A 22,517-nucleotide genomic window follows, 5' to 3' on the forward strand; every position below is an offset into this window, starting at 1 on the left:
AAAGAAGGTCTCCTTGGGCACCTTCATGTTAGAAAAGGCTTTTGATTATCAGAGAACTTCTGTGAACTTTCTAATCAACTCCTGGGGAATCTATCAGTAGATAGATCAATTGTTATACCTCAGGACAGAAGTTATTTTTGAAAAAATCAAAATTATTATTTTTTTTCAGCACTGTTTGTAACAAAAATTCTTAGTTCTTCCCAAAGGCCAAAATCCCCCCTTTTACAGATGAAGGGTAGTCATTTCACCTAGTTTTAGCTATTTAAAAATTAGGGGCATATTCTCAACACTTGGAACTCCCTCTCCCTCTCAACAGTCAGTGTTGAGAGACAGACACCTTCAGAGGGCTATTTATCCCACCTATCTTGGGGATAAGGTGAGCTGCTTTCTGTGGGCTGTAGAGAGAGCCTGACAACTAGACAATTCAGTTTTAGATGGGTAAAGTTAAGTGAAATGGATCTAACCTGAATGATTTGCCAGAGGTCATTCAGCCCATCAGTGATATGGTCCTTGAATTGGGGACTGACTGGTCCCCAGACTTTAAATATATCTACCCTACCTTGACTGTATTTAGAGCAGAACTTATCCAAATTATGGGCTGTTATACTAGGATTTTACAGTTTGGGTCTGTGACTGCAGTTTAGTGGAGACATAACTGAATTAGGTTTAAGCCAGTTCACTGAGGTATTAGTGATTTTGTGGCCACAGTATCACAGCGCAGGCCGAGCAGCTGAGGACTTAATCCAGCCTCTTCATTGTCCCTGTTGCTGTTAGCTAGTTTAAGGTGACCCCAGGTAGATTGACACGATGCCCATAGTTATCAGCAATGACTATGAGCTCACTCTCTCAGACAGTACTGCTCCCTTTGTCAGGGAACTGTAGTCTTCTTGACAGACACCACATGGACAAATCCTGAGGTTGGGATTTCTCATCCTACCCTGGAAGCCTTCTTAAAAGTAGCTAATTAAACCATGCTCCTGCAGTCCTTGTAGTATTCTTTAGGTATGCCCTAAAGAAAGTGGGGAGAATGCTAAGAAACACTGCAGGCACAGACATAATTCCATTTAAGAGCAAATTAGACACTTGCTTAGAGCAAGCACCATAGGCTTAAAAGAAAAGCTCAGGAAATAAAAGTGGCATTAAGCTTTTATGACTTCATGCAGATCAGACCAACTACAAGAGTTGCTAGGTTGGCCCCCAGTTCAAAGACTCCTCTGAATGTGATGGTGGCAGCCCTGCTCTAGGCTGTATATGCACAGGAAGAGGCAATGCCTCCATCCCCCAATCTCTCACTCCCTCATACAGAAAAGAACCAGAGCAGCAGCAACTCTGTACCAGACCATTTGTAAGCAAAGGAAGAAGCATTCATCTGTGAGACCTCAAACAGCCATTTCCCTCTTTCCTCCAGGGAAAAGGTAGTGGCATTCCAAGGGGTGGATTCAACACTGGGCCTCCAGTTGAGTTTCACTGAAAAACACTTGCTTCAGGGTAATGCCAGGAAGCCACTTTATCCAGGGCCTCATTTTATTAGGCGCTATACAAACACTGCCCCAAAGAGTTGAGCAGTCTCTAATGAAAGACACACACACACACACACACACACACACACACACACACAAACCCTTTGATTGGTTAAAATCATACAATCAAAGAATAACTTAGGTGGGAGGGGACCTCTGGAGGTCTCTGGTCCAACCCCCTGCTCAAAGCAGGGCCACCTAGAGCAGGTTGCCTTTTTCTAGTCATCAGGAACCTACCCTTATCACCATGACCTTTCAAAGATTTAGAGTGGTCTTGCAATGACATCAGCCAGCTCCCTCAGCACCCCTTTTAGTGAAATAGGCCTGAGTTCTGCAGAAACTTATGAGTGCTTGATTCACATTTACTTGGTACTCATTAGACCACATCTAGAATACTGCATCCAGTTTTGGTCCAGACCTATGAGCTGGGCTTGTTCAGCCTGGAGAAGAGAAGGCTTAGGAAGGACCCAATAGCAGCCTTCTGATACCTACGAGGAGGTCAAGGAGATGGAGCCAGCCTCTTCGCAGCAGTGCATGGTGGAGAGACAACATGCAGAAGTTGAAGCAAGAGAGGTTCAGACTGGATATAAGGAAAAACTTTTTTTACTATGAGGACAGTCAAGTAGTGGAACAGGTTGTCCAGAGAGGTTGTGCACTCTCCATCCTTGGAGGGTTTCAAGACCCAACTGGGAAAAGCCCTGAGCAACCTGGTCTGATCTCATAGCTGACCCTGCTTTGAACAGGAGGTTGGACTAGAGACCTCCTGAGGTCCCTTCCAACCCAAATGATTCTATGATTCTATGCCTAGTGATGGTGAAATTTTCCTTTCTCCTAGACTGGGTGTGGGGTAGCATATCTAAGATGTGTGCATCTCTATGCTCCCTGTATTGGTCAACAAAATGCCATGTCATGCAATTAATACCTCTGGTAGCAGCTCATAGTTCACAAGAATTGCCAGTTCCTCCCTGTCCTGTACCTGTCCCCACACATGCGTACACTTTGAAATTCAAAGACCATTTGAGGGGGAAAACCCAAGCAATTCTGAACTATATTCTCACTCTTGTCTTTTCCAGCCACTTCTACATCTACAACTGGGACAAGTCATCTCACAAAATGTGACATAAAACAGAAAGCCTTCTGTGTAAATGGGGGGGAGTGTTACATGGTTAAAGACCTTCCAAATCCCCCAAGATACCTGTGCAGGTAAGAAAGCCTATTCGCCTACTTTGGTGAAGCCACCATATTTCATAAGTACTTTTTTTTTAAAGGAACACCTGAGCAATCACTTCTTCCATTCATAGCATTAGACGATTCTTCATCCTGAAGTGTGTGATATGAAAATAACCTACCAAGAATGATCTCTGTGTTATCTATATCATGCACGACAGAAGTTAAACAAGAAATATTTCCACAAGGCAAGTGGTGCAACAGTCCCTGCTTATATCTGCATAGCATGAAGTAATTCATATTAAGTCTTATTAGTTAGAAATAATAAAACAGGTATTGTAAATTAAATATATAGCAAAAAGGTGTATTGGAGAAGTACTGTGTTGGAAAAGTACTCCCTGTGTAGAACATACTGTGATTATTTTTATTATAAGCTATAATAACATAAATGCTTTCTAATGAGGTCAGCTTCACAACTGGAGTTGTTAATAGTGTTAAATGCATAATAAGCAATGTTGAATGCCATGTTAATTGGTGGAGGCCACCATTTTGTATAAAGGATCTTGATTCAGGAAATCATATAAGCATGAGTTTAATTATAATTATGTGCTTATGCACTCTTCTCAGCCTACTCTGTAGCATTGTAATATGCTAGTATAGTAGTCTATTATTTTGGAAAAGATCCATTGAGAACTGAGATGTTGGAGCATGCCTCCTACATGTTAGCATATTACATAACATGTACTTTCTGATCTTGGTAAATTACTACTTCTCCCTGACTTGAGAGGGAACTCAGGGTACTCAGCACCTTGGTAAATGTACTTGGGACCTTGTAGGAATGAACTGTAAGGGGGCACTTTTGTAAGGATATCACTGTTTTCTAGACAGACAAGAGAGGATAGTCAATAACGTATGTACTCTGGTGTAACTGCATGGATTTTTCAGTCTTCTGAGACTAAAAATCAACCCCCCAATAATTGCAAAGAAGGCTCTGATGTACCATAAAGGACAAGGGGGTAAGGAGAGGGCCTGTGGTGCTCTCATCAGGGAAAGAAGGTGTAGACTGGACTGTACTCTAGTTAAATACAGAAATGCAACATTATGTTTCACTTGTGAGTTTTCCTTTTTATAGAAGGATCTTATCTGCATTTCACTAGCTTTGATTTGCTTTGTTTTTTTCCTCAGACAACTCTGCTGCTTTAATTATGAATTCTAGAATCATTTTTAGCCAAATTGAAATATGGAAAAGTACTGGCTCTGGTGGGTTGGATTTTTTTTTGAGAGAAAGTTGTGTTAAATTTACATGATCATTATAACACAATGGTACAAGATGAGCAGTTTGATATGACTCTCTAGGGCATGTATCAGAGCCTGCCTTCCTCTTTGCACTTCCTATTCAAACACCACTTGGAACACTTCAGAGCAGCAGAGCTGAGCATCTAGCAGACTTGCTATTAATTAGCATTGCCTTGTCATATTCAGAGCTACCCCTTTTTCACTGTTTCAGGACATTTTTTTAAATTCAGGGATCTGACAGTATTTACCCTTTGATGTTATAATTTGGATAATTCTTTTTAATGAAATGTCTCAGAACCTCTTAAATGTAGTGGGTTGTTGTTTTTTTTTTTTTTTTTTTTTTTGTGTAGACAAGAAATAATCTTTAAATCTGGATCTGAATTTGAAAGAAAAGGCAATTCCCAAATTTGACCGATGTGCATCTTTCTGGGTGGCCCAAGACCTATCTGGAAAAAGCATCAGGGGCTGTGAAGTTAGAGAGGGTGGATCTCATTTACAGTAAGGCAGTGGGAAAAGCATTCTTATCCTGAGGAGAGTCAGGGTCACAATTACTTTATAGGCCTTCTGCTATGCCTCCTGATACTTACTAGCACTGAAGCTGTGTATGTGTGTGTACTGTAGCAAAACAAGGCACACTATAGCAATTTAAGAAATGAAAGCATGAGTACTTAAAAGTATCTATACTGGGAAACTGAAGAGACAAAATAGGGTTCTTTTCTTGCTGAGTTAAAAATACAGATATCTACTTTTCATTTCAGTGTTAATTAAAATAAATACCTATCAAGTACACATCACTTTCATTGTTCTGAAATAATAAATCTTTCACCAGCACATGCCTGTGGAAACAGAATTTTTGAAATATGGTCCTTCTTCTTCATATTTCTGCCTTGTAGCAAGTTCACATTTTTCCCATTTGGTCCATTTGTTAAGAGCAAAACCAAAATTTCTGAAGCATGAGCCATATCATTCTAAATTGGTTTTATACCTAACCAAAAAGCATGACTTAGATTCACAACAAACATGGAATTTTCCAAATGATATTTCTGGTCTTGTAAATACTTCTCTTCTATAAAAAAAAAAACCAAAAAAGTCCCCATAAGTCTGTATTGTTTTGTTAAAATTAGGAGCTATGTATTTAAAAGGCATTTTTATCTGACCCAAACTGGGTCAGATTTTGCTCTCATGGATACTGGTGTGAACTTTGAGAAAATTCACTGCTTTTAAGAGGTGACTACATGAAAAAGCTTATGGAATGTGTGAAAGCTCTGTAATGTGTTGTACAGCTACATCTGGGGTAGCATATATCTTATATGTTTCTTATATGTATTGTTAATTATGATCCCAGACTAAACAGAACAATCTCAAAATATAAAAGATGAAAAAGAAACTTTGAGAACTTTTAAATTAAAAAAATGTGTAATTTTTTTGGAAGTCCCATAGGAACATAAATCCCATTTTGAAAAGTGATGTAGACATTGAAAGCCTGGACTTCACTGACTTTCTCTAAGACTTAGGCTTCCAAGTCACTTTTGTCCTCATGGAAATGTGTCTCAAAGTCCAGTGAAGACACAAGATCAGATGGCATTTTAAATAAATACACTATAAAGACCAGAGTTCCTAGTGTTTGGTTCTTACTTGAAGAAGACTCTATATAACATTTGTCATGCTTTTAGAAACGCTCTTTGAAGAGTCCTACTGTCAAGCGCTTGCTGGTTTGGCTAATTCGACTCTACTAGCAAACATAATCTTTTGCAGTGCTTTTGCCAATACTGCTGAAGTGAATTTACCTCCTAATTTCACTGGTTCAAAACAGTGCTTCTTTCTAACAGAAGAATGTTGTTTCCATTGCTTAACAGCAAAAGAATACATTACATATTTTAAATGGTATAGCCAATTTCTATGTCCTTTTTTATGTAAAAGCCTGGGTGAAGTAGGAGATGATGGGTGGTTCTTGAAAACAGTGAAAAGAGAAAAATAGAAGTTTTTGCAATGATAACAAAAGTACTGAGGAAATTCATTCAAGAGGCAGAATAGAAATACTAGTTCTGACCTAAGCTATGAAATACACTGTTCTTAACACAGCATTTCATGCAAAAAACCCCAAACCTCTTCTACAATATATTTGTTTATAGGCAGTGTCTTAAATGGAAATTTGAAGCCCTGATTCAGCCATTCCTCTTCTGCTGAAAAACTGATGTTCTGAGAAATGTGTGTCCTAAGATCACATACAAATACTGCTCATTTCAAATACTGTGTGTGGAGAAAAAGAGCAATTAATTTAGCATATTTCAGGTTTCACCCAGTTAACAATGTAAATAAATAGTTTGGGTAGCCTCTAACTAGGAAGAAAAGAAACCATAAGGCTAGCTTTATTTCTCAGTTAAACAAATATCTATTCAGAGCAACTCTATTGCCTTGAGTACCTTACTCCAACTTATGCTGGCGTCACCAAGAACAGATGTTGGCCCATACTTTGAGAAAAAAAAAAGTAATAATAGAAAAATGTATGTAGATAGTAAACTAAAAAAGACAATAAGAAACAGCATTTGGAAAGTTTGAGTGTGACATTGGAAGGTTGGTGTGACAAGGTGTTTTAAAAATGATACCGCAACAAGCTGTTCATAAAAGTATAGTCTATAGTAAACAACCTGCCAAGCAGTACTGGAAACTGTGCTACATTTTATATCTCAGCAATAAAATGCCTTTAACGTGCACACACGATCAGAAGTTGTAAGGGTGAGGCGGCAGCACCATCTGGACTACTGGCAGGGACAGATACACAAACACAAGGCATACGATGGTCGATATGGAACATTTATTACCTCTGCGTCTGAGCCGGGGTTCCCCAGTGATTTCCCAATCAAGGCAATAATGAAGCAGGAGATCCCTGGCACCGCTGAGCATCGGTCCAGGGTGAGGAACACCGGGGGGGGGGCCACTAGATGAAGTTTTTATGTACTGTATACATGCGCAGTAAGCATGTTGAGCTCATTGTTATTCTCGATTCAAAGCCCAGGTGCAGCATCACACTGGCACAGTCTCAACCATGTGACTAGGGGTCAACATGCCCTGTTGATGCTCCTTTTCCCACGGGACGGTCTGGCTAGCTTCCATCGCCTATCTCCTCGACATTCTTCCGCACTTTCCCATACACTCCACCCCCACAATGGAAAGCTAGCTACAGGCCGTCCCAATCCTCAGAAGGGCATGGGGTATGATGGCAAGGGAGTTTACAAAGTAATGAAATCAAAACATGACATAATACAAAGCAAAAGATAAACAAGAGTTCTCCTTGTATGAGGTGGCCCAGCCATCCCATTAGGGAGCCAAACCAATTAGCCAGCCAGGCATCTCCATCGTTCTGCCGGATACGTTGGATAACGTCTTCTAGGTGGCTAATATTTTCAATAGACACTGATTCATCGGTGATGTTGAAACAGCACATCCTGGCGAAGTCATGGTGTCCGTGGCTATCTCGCAGTAGGATACAGTCGATCCCTAGGTGGTTTTGCAGTGTTCCTTGCTACACTGCTCCCAACTCCCTATTTAAAGAGGCAATGGCTCTAGATGTCCAATATAAGCCTTGAGCTAAAGCACAGGCAACATGCTTTGTTTACAATTAGGCGCCACCACCCCCAGGATCCCAACTAGTCTTAACAATAGGCCTAAGGCTTCTGCATGAGAAAATAAACTTAGATGGGGGTTACAAGCGGCATCTAGGATATGCCGCGGAGTCCTTCGCCGCTCTGTCATAAAGGGAGGGATGCTTAAAGTAACACGCCCTACAGTGCATAGGCCACCTGTGGCGTTGGCTGGCACATATGTATATGCTGTAGGGCCACACAGAAGGAACCACCCTAATGGCAGTATAAGGTGAGCAGATGCATAGGTAATATCCATAGTGTCATTACAAATTAACTGCATATTGGTTACATTCTGCAGAACAGAGGCAGCATTTACAAAGCGAAAGCAAATATCTGCTTTAGATATGTTAGCTATATTAAAGGAGTAAGCCCAAGGTGTCAGCTTTTGGGAAACAATACCCAAATCGTATAAATTCATGGGAGTAACAGAAATGTCAACATTTTTTAGGAAAGTGTGACTCTGCAATACCACGAGTGGAGCTGGTACACCTATGTAACATGTAGTTAAGACATCATCCACTGATGGTCCGCCTGCAATACAGAAAACAGAGAGGTTAGCTGATCTTTGCGCGAACCAAATCCATGTATTTACATGGGAAGCTGGATGGTCTTGTAGATCAATGGCATCTGTCGTGGTCAGCAAGAGGCAACATTCCAACAGCAACTTCCAGATGCCGGCCTGACAACCTGTTGATGGGAAGATAGAAAGGCATGGTATCGCCATCAGGAAGAACAAGAGCAGTGGCTCCTGGACCATCTGCTAAAACAGTGCCAGGCCGTTTTTCCTTTTGAGGAGTTAGTAGCCACACACTGGCTAAAGAGTGTATTGAGGGTGTTTGCTGAACTTGAGGCACTGCGGCACTGTGGATCAGACTTCCTCGCAGTGTTGGTGCTCCCTGTGAGGCATTCACTGGCGTGGATACGGATATCTGGAAAGATAAATCTTGAGAAGAGGTCAATAAGAGTGGGGCTATTTGAACAGGTATCAAAGGTGTAATCAGCCATACACAGTGTGAAGGGCAGTCAAGTCTTAAATGTAAGCTTATAACTCTTTGTTCAGTAATCATAAGTTGCTCAGATGTATAGAATTCTACCTCTCCAGAGGTGAGTATGCGGGGGGCAATCCCCCCTTCCATTACAGATATCTGAGCAGGGATTGCTAGGGTCGGTTTGGCTTGTACTCGCTCAGGAGATAACGTCCCAAAAGGAGGGGCTTCTTGGACAGGCGATGGCTCTATCGGGCGAGCAGAGGGCGGGGGGGCCTCTCTGGCTCAGACAATAGAGGCATGCACTCAAAACGTACTTCCCCTAACAAGGTTGCATGCGGGGTACTCATGTTCTTTCGCCCCCTCCTTAAACCGGGCTTGTAGATAGCGTTTCCATTTCCACTGCGTTGCAGCTTGGGCCACCCCGACATGGGCCCTGACTGTATCATCCGTCACCCATGCCTGAATGGGGATGGGGGTGTGTACAGTCACCAGGTCACGTCCTGTAACTCGTTCGGTATCCCGCAAAGCCCACACCACAGCCAAAAGCTGTTTTTCCAGCGGTGTACAATTTGCTGTGGCCCCTTGCAGGGAACGGGACCAGAAACCTATAGGTTCCCGCCTTGTGTGGGCATATTCCTGCCACAACCCCCAAGACATCGTATCCCCCATAACTGTTACCTCCATCTCGAAAGGTTGTCCCTCGTATGGAGTGAATATCTTGGAACGTTGGTCCATTGCCTCCTTGCACAGGTCAAAGGCTTGCTGCTGTTCTTTAGTCCATTGCCACTGGCTACTTTTTTTGGTCAAACGCTGTAGTGGCCGCATTAAATATGCTAAGTGGGGTATAAAGGTCCGCCAGAACCCCAAAAGGCCCCCAAACGCTTGTAGTTGTTTTACAGCAGTGGCAACAGGGTATTGTTGAATAGTATTGCGCACTTTCTCAGGGATAGCTTTCGTCTGCCCCCTCCAGACTATCCCTAAGAATTGCACACTGATGTCCGGCCCCTGTACCTTCTCAGGGTTTACAGCCCACCCCCGCTCCTGTAGGGTCTGTACTAGCAATGATAGCTGTTCACGTACTTGTTCTTTAGAAAGTCCCATTATCAAAATATCATCGGTATAATGATGGATGGTATATTCTCTAAGGGGGGGGAAGGGAGATCAACTGAGATCATCTGGTGGCAAATGGTGGGGCTATGTTTATAGCCCTGAGGAAGGACTTGAAACGTATATTGCTTATTATCCCATGTAAACGCGAATTGATCTTGCGATTGCGAGGATATAGCTATGGAGAAGAATGCATTCGTCAAATCAATGACAGCTTTCCATTCCTGCAGACGTTTCCCCACTCCTTCTAGCAGCGTTACCATGTCAGGTGCTACGGCCACTAATGGTGGGCCAATTTTATTTAGCTCCCTATAATCCACAGTCGTACGCCATGAACCATCAGGCTTCCAAACAGGCCAAATTGGACTAGTAAAAGCTGACAGGGCAGGGCGCATTATTTGAGTATGCAATAAAGCATCTATGGTTTCCTGAATCTCCTTTTCCCTACCAGGAATTCTATATTGCTTCACTTGCACCACAGTTGGGGGAACCGGTAAACCCACTGGGTCCCATTTTGGATACCCTCTAATCAAAGTAATGGATCTCACCTGCAGTAACGCAGGACTTTTTCAAAAGGAAAGCAATCCTTGCAGGGTCTGAATATCTCTGCCCAGTAACACGTCGATCCCCAAGAGGGACTCACAAATAGGTGCTAATAAAACCGGGGTAGAAAATGGTTTTTGGTTTTTTTGGTTTTTTGGGGGTTTTTTGCCAATTGTTAACGTAACTACTGCCTGTACCGCTGGGGTGGCCGATCCTTCCAACCCACATATATGGATAGTGGCCTTCCCTGGAGCTACCGCACTATGTAGTATGGTAACTTCTGCCCCAGTATCTACTAAAGCAAGCACAGCAATTTCTCCTCCAGAGCACCAGCAAATTCGCAGGGGTACATAAGGGCATCGGTCCCCCCAATGGTAAGCTGCAGCGGATGCTCGTATTGCAGGGGACCCGCCTCCCCCTCATTGTCTTTTGGGTGGCAATTTCCATGCTGTGGCTGGAGCAGGTGGGGTGGTAGGCTGTGTCTGATATTGCTGATTAGCAGGTAACCGCTGCCACCGCTTAAATAAGTCAGCAGTAGAAAGACCATTTATCTCATCATGTAATACCCCTCCCTGCAGCAAGTCAGCCCACATCTGTCACCTCGTTACATTTCCACTCACTTTAGTAGTCCCTGCCAATCTTCTCTCCTTGGAATTCCGAACTGCTCTCGCTTAGTATCTGGTTCACCAACAAGTGCCAAATCCCTTATACTGTTTACCAAAGCCCCCACTGCCCCAGTTGCAGGCATTACTGTGCCAAGTAGTAACAGCTTTAAGGCACTGGAAGCCCCCCTTAATAATTGGGTTTTCATCTGCCACGTTATTTCCACACCATCCGGTCCGTCTCCATCTGCTAATCCAATTGCTACCCCTAGCTGCTGCAACACATTGATCCCTTCCTCAAAAGTATGCTGCGTTCCCACTGTAGCGGCTAACTCACCGGTGGACAGGTAAACACCTACCACAGCAGCGCACAACCATTGATATAATGTTGGAGCTACAATAACATTTCCTGCCCCATCCCATGCAGAAGTTAACTGGGTAAGATAATACTGTATTTGAGCATCGGTTGATAAGGGGCTCATTAAATTCAGCTCCTCCCTTAAGAGAGTAAGCGATCCAGCACTTGCATCCCATGCTCTCCCTAACCAGGCTAACAAAGACTCCCTGGGCTGCTGCTGGAAAGTAGTTAAAAACTCACGCAATTCCTTTGGGGTATATGTCCTCGATTGCTCCACTGTATTCCCATGTACTTGCCTCTCCCCCTTCAATTGCACAAGAGGTCAGACCTGGGGAGTAGCCGGTTCTCCTCCTAATCCAAATTCAACCTCCGAGTCAGATGAAGTACTCCAAATATTACCATCCCAGTCCTCTGGGTCCCAGGAGGGTCTAGTTATTACGGTTCTCACCTGGGCAACTGTAGCTGGGGCTTTCCCATAGCGCACACGGCATTTGTTATCTGCTTGTAAAGCTAATTGCTCTACCCTATGGCTTAATTCCTGACTCTTTTCAGTTTGGGTCGTAATCGACTCCTGTGCTACCGCCTTTGCATCATGCAAATCTCCACTCTCCTTCTCCAGATCTTTTACTCGTTGCTGCAACGATGATACCTCATTATGTAAGGCCTGAATGCCCGTCAACAGTGCCCACCCTAATCGTCTGACTAGCTTCCGAGCCGCTTCCGAAGTGGCGCGGAAGGGCATAGCCTGTAAAGCGGATTCAACCGCCTTCGGGGTAACATTTTTCCCCTGTGCCAACTCTGGCCAGTCCTCAGGGGCTGCCAGCATGGCAAGCAATGCAGCTACTGGCCCCCATGGCTCAGTCTGGGGCCATCCTGGCAGCCGCAGGTGAGCAGTCCCTTCTTGGCTCTCGCCTTCCCCCCTTCGCTCTCCTCAGCCACAACACTGTCGTTTGTGTATCCTGCCGACTACGCCAATTGTACGGGTGAGGCGGGGGCACTGCCTGGACTTCCGGCAGGGACAGATGCACAAACACAAGGCACACTATGGTCGATATGGAGCGTTTATTACCTCTGCGTCTGACCCGGGATTCCCCAGTGATTTCCCAATTGAGGCAATAATGAAGCGGGAGATCCCTGGCACAGCTGAGCCAGGGTGAGGAATGCCAGGGGGGCACTAGATGACGTTTTTATGTACCATACACATGCGCAGTAAGCATGTTGAGCTCATTGTTATTCTCGATTCAAAGCCCAGGTGCAGCACCACACTGGCACAGTCTTAGCCACGTGACTATAGGTCAGCATGCCCTGTTGATGCTCCTTTTCCCACGGAACGGTCTAGCTAGCTTCCATCGTCTATCTCCTCGACATTCTTCTGCACTTTCCCAAACAGAAGTGGATATGATCATTTCAACTCTTGTCACTGCTGGCCCAGCCTGGACCTGTTTTCAGCAGTTCACATGCTGACAGTGCTTTCAGTGAGAATATAAACATATCTGAACTGCTTTCAGCACCATTTCAAGAGGACTGACCCTGTTTGTTCTGGAAACTTTTTAAGTATTGTCTGCATCAGTGCTTGAGTTGTTTTCGTCACCTCCATGGCTGCGCCCACATCTGAAAACAAGAACAAAATGAACGAGCAAATGCTATAGGCCAGTGACAGGAGCTAAGCCTGAGGTGCTTAATCAGCAACATGCTCATTGGCTTTCTGCAGTGTTTGGCCTGAAGAACAACTTTGGATTGTTCCCTATGAAATGAGAGCCAATGTAGGTATGAACATCATGAAGTTTTCGCTAGTACAGATATTTAATAAGATCACCATAGTGCAAAATAAAACTGAAATTAAGGGGAGAAAACAAGTTTCCTCTCATTTGCTAATACAAATCAAAATGTAGTCTTTCCTGCCCAGTAGTATCACCCTTTTGTGATGACCCTCTTGTCATTTCTTTTTTTTATTGAATGTATTTGTCGAGATTGGAATCTTGCTATACTAGATACTATGCAAATGCATCATAAGATGTGATTTGGCTTTGAAGAGCATAAACTCCCTTTATTAAACAAATGTATCATTACAGCAAATCAGCTCCAGAGAAGCTTCTTCAGAACCCCAAAAAGGAACTATTATTATATGAAAGTTACTCCTGTGTGGTGTATTTGAACAAGATAGCACTGTTTGTGCCTGACACTGCTGCTCTGCTGTAGTGTTTTTCTAGAGGTTCCAGTTGTATAAGGGTAGTGTGTTACTATCCCTGTCCCCTTAGGGCTAGAGACGATCATGGAAGAGGGAAATTTAAAAAATCAAGCCAGATTTCAATGTACCTGAAACCCTAATGGATCGAAGAGGTGCAGGATTGTTCCAGACAACTTGCAGTTGCAAAGAAGGCGGCTCTTCAACCCCTGGTGATTAAATGATGAGGCAATATAAACAAGAGACTAGCACCAAACAAGCAGCAGTAGCAGAACAGAGGAAGACTGCATCATGATGAAGCTCATGGAGAATATCAAAAAGACAGGCAATACAAGTGAGATGGATTTAAATATGTACATATAGGGTGATTTAAGGTTACATCATGAAGTAGGAGTGGATAGAAGAAAGGAGGAGAGAAAGAAACAGACAAGAATTGAAATCCATGGATTTTTAATGTGGTGGAGACTCATGCAGAGTTGTGTATGAAAGGGGAACCACAGAAGCTTGCATTGCTATGGAGACATTTCAAGAGCACACTGTCAAGCTCTGCCCAGAATTCAAGAACAAAGATGAAGAATTGACAGCCAACAGCAGAAAGGAGGTCAAGCACAGCATGGAAGAGAGAAGTTCCTTCACTGTGACCAAAGAGCAACCTGTACTGAAGCTTTTGACAAGAGCAGATATGAAGCGAAGGGGTAGACAGCTGGAGAACTTCAAATTTTGAAAGCACCTATGCCTAGACACCACCTTATCTGATTTGTTGATTGGACTGACTCTTTCCATCTGTCAGTCATGTCAAATATGATTGCTGCCTTTGGGTTTCAGATTGTTTTCTCACCTTTTTGGGGGGTTTCTTTTGTGATTGTTGTTTTAACTATTGCCCATTTAAAGAAAGTACTTGAAAACACAACATGCCATTACAGAAATGCGGAGATCATGATATTTCCATAGGTGATTGATTGATGAAGGCAACAGTGTAAATTACTGTCACACACTGCATCGCAAATTGAAATAATTCTATATGGTCCCTTAATGAGTAGGAATAAGCAATGAGCTGAAATGCTTTTTTTACTAGGCCTGATTCTTCTTTCTTTTCTTAAAAAAAGATAAACAAAAAGGCTTCCTAGATTGTTCTCTGATACATTTTTGGTTGTAAATTTTGCAAAGTATTTTCTTCCTCAAAGGTTACACTTTCTTTCCCCTTTTCTGATCATTTTTCACTAACAGCTAACCAGGAGGTTATTTAAAACACTCTCATCTCCCTAGGCCAGCAGACGTCAGTCTGATAGAGCAGTGGTTTTGGTGTACTATTGCTTATCACATTTTTGCCCTTTAGGTGCCAACCTGGATTCACTGGAGCAAGATGTACTGAAACTCTGCCCATGAAAATCCAAAACCAAGAAAGTATGTTAAAATAATCTGAACTTTGCTTTCTCCCCCAACTACAGCAACAAAATCAATAGTACTTGGTGTTTTCACAGATCAGTTGGAACTGGCCTCTTTAAACTATAATTTATGACTTGATTCTCTAAACTTGACACTGTGCACCATGGCATTATTGACCTCCAAAATGTTTCTCGTTTAGTGTTTTCTCATTTTACTCTCTCCATACATTCACACATCTATTTCTATCGCACACACTAGCAGCTTTCTTGTTTGGAAGACTGCTGTAAAGTGCTACCCTAAAAGAACAAACTGAAATGAGTGATTTACAGATTTTGTTTCCTAGCTGCCTTGTGAAAAGTACATACTGAAAGCAATTTGGGAATTTGGAATGGTGAATTTCTCTCTCATATCCTGAAACACACTTTGATCTGGATTGGTCTGGTTTTGGTTGTTTTTTTTGGGGGGGGGTGTCTTTTTTGCTTCGACAGAGCAAATGAGTTGCTCTCAACATCTTGAGCCATTTTGACATTCTAGACTGAGATTCAGTTTCTGAAAGTGAACTCACCAAGTCATATCAGTTCATACTGAAGGAGTATCTTTCTTAGCATATATTCACCTATTCTCTTTTCTGTGTTTTTCTCTACAAAATTTTTTGTTTGTTTTTCCTCTCAGGTGCCCAAATGAATTTACTGGTGATCGCTGCCAAAACTACGTAATGGCCAGCTTCTACAGTACGTCCACTACCTTTCTGTCTGTGCCACAGTAGAAGCATGCTCAGTCGGTGCTGCTTTCTTGTTGCTGCATCTTTCTTCCATTGTTTTTTTTTTAATCTGTAACTAGATGTATTGCCTAAGGTCTAATATTGATCATCTCTGCCTGTTGCATGAAAATGATAACAAAAAGCAATTGCAATACTCTCTTGGATTGTTTGGCATTGGGGTTATGGGGAAATGCAAGACTTAGGAACATGGTGAAATTATCACTGAATGGTGTGATATGGACTCCTCACTGACATCAAGTAGTAAAAGTGCAAACATTACATTTTGAAGGTCTCACATTTTATTTTCCACAAAAAACTTATGAATCTTTATAAAGGGTAGTACTCTCCCAAATGTAGGGACACATAACTAAATGTGTGTGTGTGTATGAGATTTGCATTTAGATCTACAAGTTAAAGGTAATATACATGCTTGCATTGTTTCTAATGAACACATTCAAAACAGGAACAAAGTATTCTTTCCTCTCATTGTCCATATTTCAGTCAAAAGACAGTGCTGAATTAAAGAAAGAAAAAAATGGGGGAGGGAGAGCATAAGCAATGGAGACTGACATTTTTATTTGTGGGGAACAGGTGCAAGAGAGAAAGTATTTCAGAGCCAGATTAAATGACCAAAGAAATGTACCATATAAGCCCCTTTGGAGCTCAACACTAACACATACACGCACACACACATACTGCAATCACATCATCTTGTAAGCTTTCACATGGAGGGACTGGTTAATTATTAATTGTCAGTGAGAAACAGAGTGTTCACTGAATATTTATTCTGTCCCTTTGGCTATAACAAAGTCAAAGGGAACACATAAGAAAATTGCTTAGATTTAAAATTTTTAATATATGTGTGCTATTCATAATTAATTGTTGCTGGCATTGGAATGCACTATGATCTAAAAGTGCTGGACATTTTGGAGCCTGAAGAGATGTATAGGTTTTGTCTTACGCTGATGGATAAAAAATGTCCATACGTAATTCATCATGGAAGTTACCCATGTCAAGGGCACTGCCTGGAGATTATACCTTTCTGCATTCAAGTGTTTCTTTTATTCTCTGTTTTAAAAGCTTTATTACTGTGAGTTTTTTTTTTTAATACTCCTGATACCTATGAATCTGAAATGTCTAGGCTATTACAGTGCTTTAGTTTACCAAGATTTAGATTTAAATGGCCTTTTGTCTTTATTGTGAAGAAAAGTAAAATAAAGATTTTGTGCTTTCTAACAGCTTAGAAAAACAATTTAAAAGGAGGTGGTGTAAAAAGATAAGATCGACTTTTTGCAACTGAATTTACATTGAAACCATGGAAGAATTGTTGATCCTAAGTTCATTTTCTTGTACCCAGAAAAAACAGAGATTTATTTGTCCCCCCCCCCCCCCGTTGTTATTTTTTCAGTTTCCTAATTTTGGTTGGGATTTTTAGATGACTCTCTGGGCAGTAGGTGTCAAGCTGAGCTTTTCTAAAGTTGCCTCCCTAGAAAAGGCAGAGATGCCCTTGCTTTTCAGCAGGAGATATGCTCAGTTATACACTTAAGAGAATCCAGATCAAATCTCCTTGAAATGCACTGGCAGGAGAGCACACAATTATCTTAGGCTATTCTGAGAATCCCAGGAAATGGTTATTAGATTCTAGCACCTTATATAGCATACTATTTCTTAAATTGCTGCAAATCTTAAAATAACACTTTTGGAAAGGGTCCAGTGAGGGTACATTTATACTTAACCAAAAAAAAAAATCATTAAAAAAGCACTTATATGACTTTTTATTATTATGCCCAATATAGATCAGGACATACAATTAAAAAAGGGAACTCAGAATGAGAGTTCTCTTCAGGAAACCATTTAATCTTGGGCTGAAAGGCAAGCTCATAATTCGCACCAAATATAGTGGGCAATTAATTTAATTTAGCTCTATCAAAACAACTTTTTCAAATTATAGATAAACCAGAATGTTAAACAAAACAAGTGTAGGAAACACAAATGTACATGTGAACTATATAGTGCCATCTAATTTTAACTGATTTCAAAAGGGTCTTTTTTTCATTTGGAAAGGGCGTCTCAATAGGGCTCCATGCAAAGAGTGCCTAGAGATGAGCTGTTACTAGCCTAAGGCTGTATTTTTGGCTGTTAAGAAAAAGCTAGCTTCAGAAATCAGCTCTAGGGCAGATTCAGAACTAGGCCAATGCTGAGTGTTTTGAAAATCCCACCAACAGGGTGAAAAGCTTACTGGTTTGTCTAGGGAACAATTTAGTTGGCCCTGAAATATGTAAACACCATTTGGTTATTATGGTGCACTGAAAACAGATTGAAAAGAGATACAATTAATTTAGATTAATGTCTTTGTTAAGGAAGTTTTCTCCATAGAAATGGCTTTCCCTTCCACCAGTGGAAATCTGAGGGTAGCTGGGAAAGGATGAGGGAAGAGACTACTGGAAGGCTGTATAGTCCCTTGGCTTCCAGCTTTGTGAACACACTAAACCATAGGGCATACCGTTAGAGCTGAGAGTTGTCAGATGTTAGTTTCCCCATTGCCATAATCACCTCCAGAATTGCAACTAAGCAATTTTTTTCCCCTTTAAGTAGTGCTTCCTGCCACTGCAGCCCAAGGGGAAATAAAGAACAAATGGTGTTAGGCTTGCTGGTCTCTGAGGTCCAGGTGGCAGATCCTGTAAGGGCCTTTCCTTGAGCATAGCAGCCACACCTGACACTGGGTGTGTTCTCTCATCTCCTTGAGCTACCCACTACCCAGCCTTACCATATGAGGAAGGGAAGATTTGAGATGGACACAGTAGAGAACATATGCAAACCTAATGTATGGATGTTAGCCATGAGTTCATGCTGCATCCATAGAATTCAGGCAGTGTAGCTTTCTGCTACAGTGCTTTTGACCTTGGGACTGGTGGGCCATAAGACATCAGAAAGTAGTCCACAAAAGAATTACAAAAATACATCTATTCCACATACATATTTTTCTGTATATTTATATTTAAACTTTTGCACATTCCCATACTTGCAAGCAAGGAAGCAAAGCAAATTGAGGAAGATAAGAGTAATGAATTAACTTTAAAAGTTTAGCCTAATTTCTATGTAGTTGTCCATGAGAACTATTGTGGCAACACTGTTCAGGATGGTCCTTGGATTCAGAAAAACTGGGAGAGCTTTTGATTTAAAAAAGGGTTGACAAAGACTTCTCTAGAGCATAATCACAGGTAAACTCTTTGTCCTTTCCACCTGTCCCAAATGGGCCAAGGACCTCATTCCAGAGGGCTAGCTGACTTGTTCACTTCGCTAGTTAGTAGTTATATCTCTACTGGGCATTTAAAATATTTTGTGAGCATACACATCTGCACGCAGTCTCATACATGGATTGAATGTGGGAAAGGTCCCTGAATTCCTGAAGGCAAGTATTTCAGTATGGTACACCAGTTTAAATTTGCTCCATTTCAGCTCTGCCATCCTTGATGAGCAATAATCTCAAATGGGGCAGAAGGAAAATTCTTTTAAAATTATGATAGCCTCTGCCCTGTATTCCTGAGATGTGTTTGTCTGAGAAATTAAAGGGGAAAATAGAAAGATTTGAGTAAAGCTATGATATACTAGAGGGATGACCTCACCTCTACTGCTAGATTGAAACTGCCTCATTTTTCAGTCTTTATATAGATCTTGAAAAGTCCAGTTTTCAGCCATTCTACTATAATGCTATTTCTCAAGTGGTCATGTTTCTACAAGGATACTAGATAATTTTACCTGAAATTTCCAGTTTCTAATGCCTTTCAGTACCCTAAATTATATTGTAACTCTTTTTTGTACTGGGACCAAAGCTCCTAAATGATATATACGTATTTGGAAATGTTATTGTTCATCTTCTGCCCAAGGTTAAAAAAGGAAGACAGTTTTTCAATATAACCTATTCAGGTAATGCTCTTGAAACTCTAAAACTGCTATGAAAAGACTATAATGGGGGAGTCTTGTTAAAAAAAGGGCATTTTCTGTCTTGTCAAATTTGAACTAGTTGTAGGGTAACAACAAGAGCCATAGGACTCTACAGCCCATATTCAAAAGCGATTTGGGAGTCTGGGTGCCATCGAAATGAAATGGGACTTTGGATCCAAAGTGCCTAAACCACCTTTGAGAAAGGGAGTCCTGGCCCCTCAAGTAGAACTGGCCAGCATGTAGGGTTTCTGGTTTGTGACAGTTCTGGGTTTTTTTAGTTTGTTTTCAATCCAAATCAGACTAATGCTAAACTTTTAATATTTCTTGTGACCTAGAGAACAAATTTAGATAATAAAATTTAAAAAAAAAATTAAAAACAATTTAAGAAACACTACAACTTGATGCTTCTGAAATGAAATTTGTCTCCCTGAACACACTGTTGCTGAGTGAAGATGATAAGAATGAATCATTCTCTATGTAAGTGCTAGGTCTTCTACACAACCCCACTGTTCCACTTGTTTCCAGCTGGGGAGCACGATGTTCCCAGACTACCTGGCCACCTAACGCTTTAGACTAGCCACCCAGAAGTATTGGGTGTCTAAAAGCTCTGGGGCACAGTACATGAAGACTCTGCCCAGGAGTCTTGGAGAGTCTGTTCCAGCATTCCCAGGCATCATATTCTTGCTCTAAGTAGGGATTCCAGATTCCCTGCCAGGAAGCTTGATTTCCATAGACCCTAGACCCCAGTGTCTTTCAAATGACGTGGGAGCCTGTAGTAGGACTTCCAGGCTCAGTGTTCCAATTCCAGGTGTTAGACCCTAGATTCCTAGGACTTTCAAACATATAGGTTTGGGGTCACAAGCCTAGTACCCCTATCATAAGCTGATTGCCTCAAGCCATGGACTGTAAATCCAACATGAAGCTGAGGCAAGGCATCTTACAGGGCTGCCCTGAAACCCAACTGTGTCCCAGTCTATTGTGCCTCTACCTAGGATACAATGAGAACGCTTTTGATTCACCAAGGGGAGTCGGTGAACCGAAAACACTTCCTATAAAACAGCTTACTTTCAACAAATCTGGCACTTTTGGGTGAAATTGTTTTGCTTAAATAGTTCCAATGAGTTCTAGTCATACATCACTTTTTTTAACAGCACTCTGAGCAATTTTTCTTCCAGTTCTGCCCAAAATGAAATCACATTTAGAATGAAACTAAGTTATTGAAAATAATTTATCATATTTCCTCTTAAAGAAACTGGACAAAAATTCAATAGAAATCACATTGTATTTAATAAATATGCAACAGTATTGGATTAAATAAGAACATATCAAAATGCTGTCCAGGACTAGGAAATGTAGCTATGGATAGCAAAAATAAGTTAGAGTTATATGCAGTCTTAGATTCAGAATAAGTAATGGATGTTTCTTCAGTTTTCTTGTTAGGGCTTTCAGCCAGAATATAGTCCCATTTTAAGTACCAATTTCTCATTGAATTAGTTGAAATAGAAATTGCATGATATAAATGACTTCCCCTAAAATGAAATTACATCCAGGCTATCAGTCTTACCTATAAACAAGAATAAATACAGCAATATTCATTTAACCCTTAAAGTGTTACTGATCAGTAGGAGAGAATTGATACTCCAAATGTGTACAAACTAATAACAAATCTACTTGCTTAGAAAATGAGGATTGGATTTTAAAAAAAACAACACAGCAAACAAGGACAAAGAAAGTGAGAGCTACTGTGGTTATGGTGTTGGCCCTGTGGGAGGAGGAATGGAATTTTGGAAGGACTTGGGCCCCATATGATTTTGTGGTGTAACCCTTTTAGCTAGCCCACATGATGGGTGTGATCCTGGCCCTTTCAAAGCATTGGGAGTTTTGCCATGGAGTTCAACACAGCCAGGATTCTATCCAATATAGTAGTGCTGCAACTCAGGAAACTGGCCTGCCTAAAGCAATGCCCTGCACCTGTGGAAGCTAAAGGGCTCTCCTAGAATACCCAACAGAAGGGAAACCTGTGTTCCTTCTCCCTCTCTCACTTGTCCTGGCCTGAAAATGCTAATTTAGGCAATTGATTTTATGTAAATTACATCAGCCATGCATTCCAGCTAGCCAAAGGCTGATTCTGCATAGGCTGTGCAGGCCAAAGACTGTGGGGTTGGCTCCTCATTTACCATAAATGGGAGGAGCTCTACTGAAGTCAGTTTAAACCACTTGCAAAGATGCCAAGAGCTCATTCTTCCGAAGGACCAGTCTCAGCTTCCCTCTAGATAGCAACAGGCAAGAGGAAGGTGATATACATAACAGGAACGGGGAAGTGTCCTACCAGGACTACATTTTGAGAAACAGGGCCAGAAGGGATGACTCTGCTAAATTCTTTTTTTTTTTTTTTTGGGGGGGGGGGGGGTCACTCCATGTAAAGCATCCCTATGCTCTCAACTCTTTCAAGTGGTAGCCTCAAGCCATGGCCCCATTCATCTCAGTAAGATCTTTAAGGGTTAATGGTTCCTGCTACATTCATTGCACTGTGCCTGTCCAGTTACAATATACATATTTTGGTGTGTAACCCTTTTAAAATTAAAGTTCTGGTCATATAGCTTACAGGGGCATACTGGAGCACTGGCCATTTAACCATACACCCCTTTGTCCTGTTTCATGTGCAGACATAGACTAGCTGTAATACTCATGTATGATTTGTTTTTTTGAATACAGTGTATTGCTTTTTTCTGAAACTTTTTCCTTTTTCTTTCTTTTTTCATCATATTTCTGCATTGGCAGAGCATCTTGGGATTGAATTTATGGGTATGGACCAATCATTCCTTTTAGCCTGCAGATATTAGAGCCTGAGAGATTAAAACTTTTTTTTCACCTCCTCCTTTCAATTTCTAACCAATTTCTTTATGTTTTAGAAGGGATCATACAGCTATAACAACAACCTTTGTCAAAATGCTAGCAGAGATCAGCTCACAAGAATAGTAATGGTGACAGGATAATCCAGATCTAAAGATTTCT

General features: G+C 41.4%; 1 protein-coding gene across 1 annotated transcript in view; it reads left to right on the forward strand.

The window, feature by feature from the left end:
- Window positions 1–807: 807 nt before the first annotated feature.
- The window catches only part of LOC135324350 (pro-neuregulin-1, membrane-bound isoform-like), a 42,936-nt gene continuing 21,226 nt past the window's right edge, over window positions 808–22,517 (forward strand). The window contains exons 1-4 of the mRNA XM_064500400.1: window positions 808–853; window positions 2,594–2,723; window positions 15,470–15,528; window positions 22,284–22,307. Coding sequence (XP_064356470.1) covers window positions 808–853; window positions 2,594–2,723; window positions 15,470–15,528; window positions 22,284–22,307 — 259 coding nt within the window. The remainder of the gene's footprint in view (window positions 854–2,593; window positions 2,724–15,469; window positions 15,529–22,283; window positions 22,308–22,517) is intronic.

The sequence above is a fragment of the Dromaius novaehollandiae genome, chromosome W (assembly GCF_036370855.1).
Source record: "Dromaius novaehollandiae isolate bDroNov1 chromosome W, bDroNov1.hap1, whole genome shotgun sequence".
NCBI classification, from domain to species: domain Eukaryota; kingdom Metazoa; phylum Chordata; class Aves; order Casuariiformes; family Dromaiidae; genus Dromaius; species Dromaius novaehollandiae.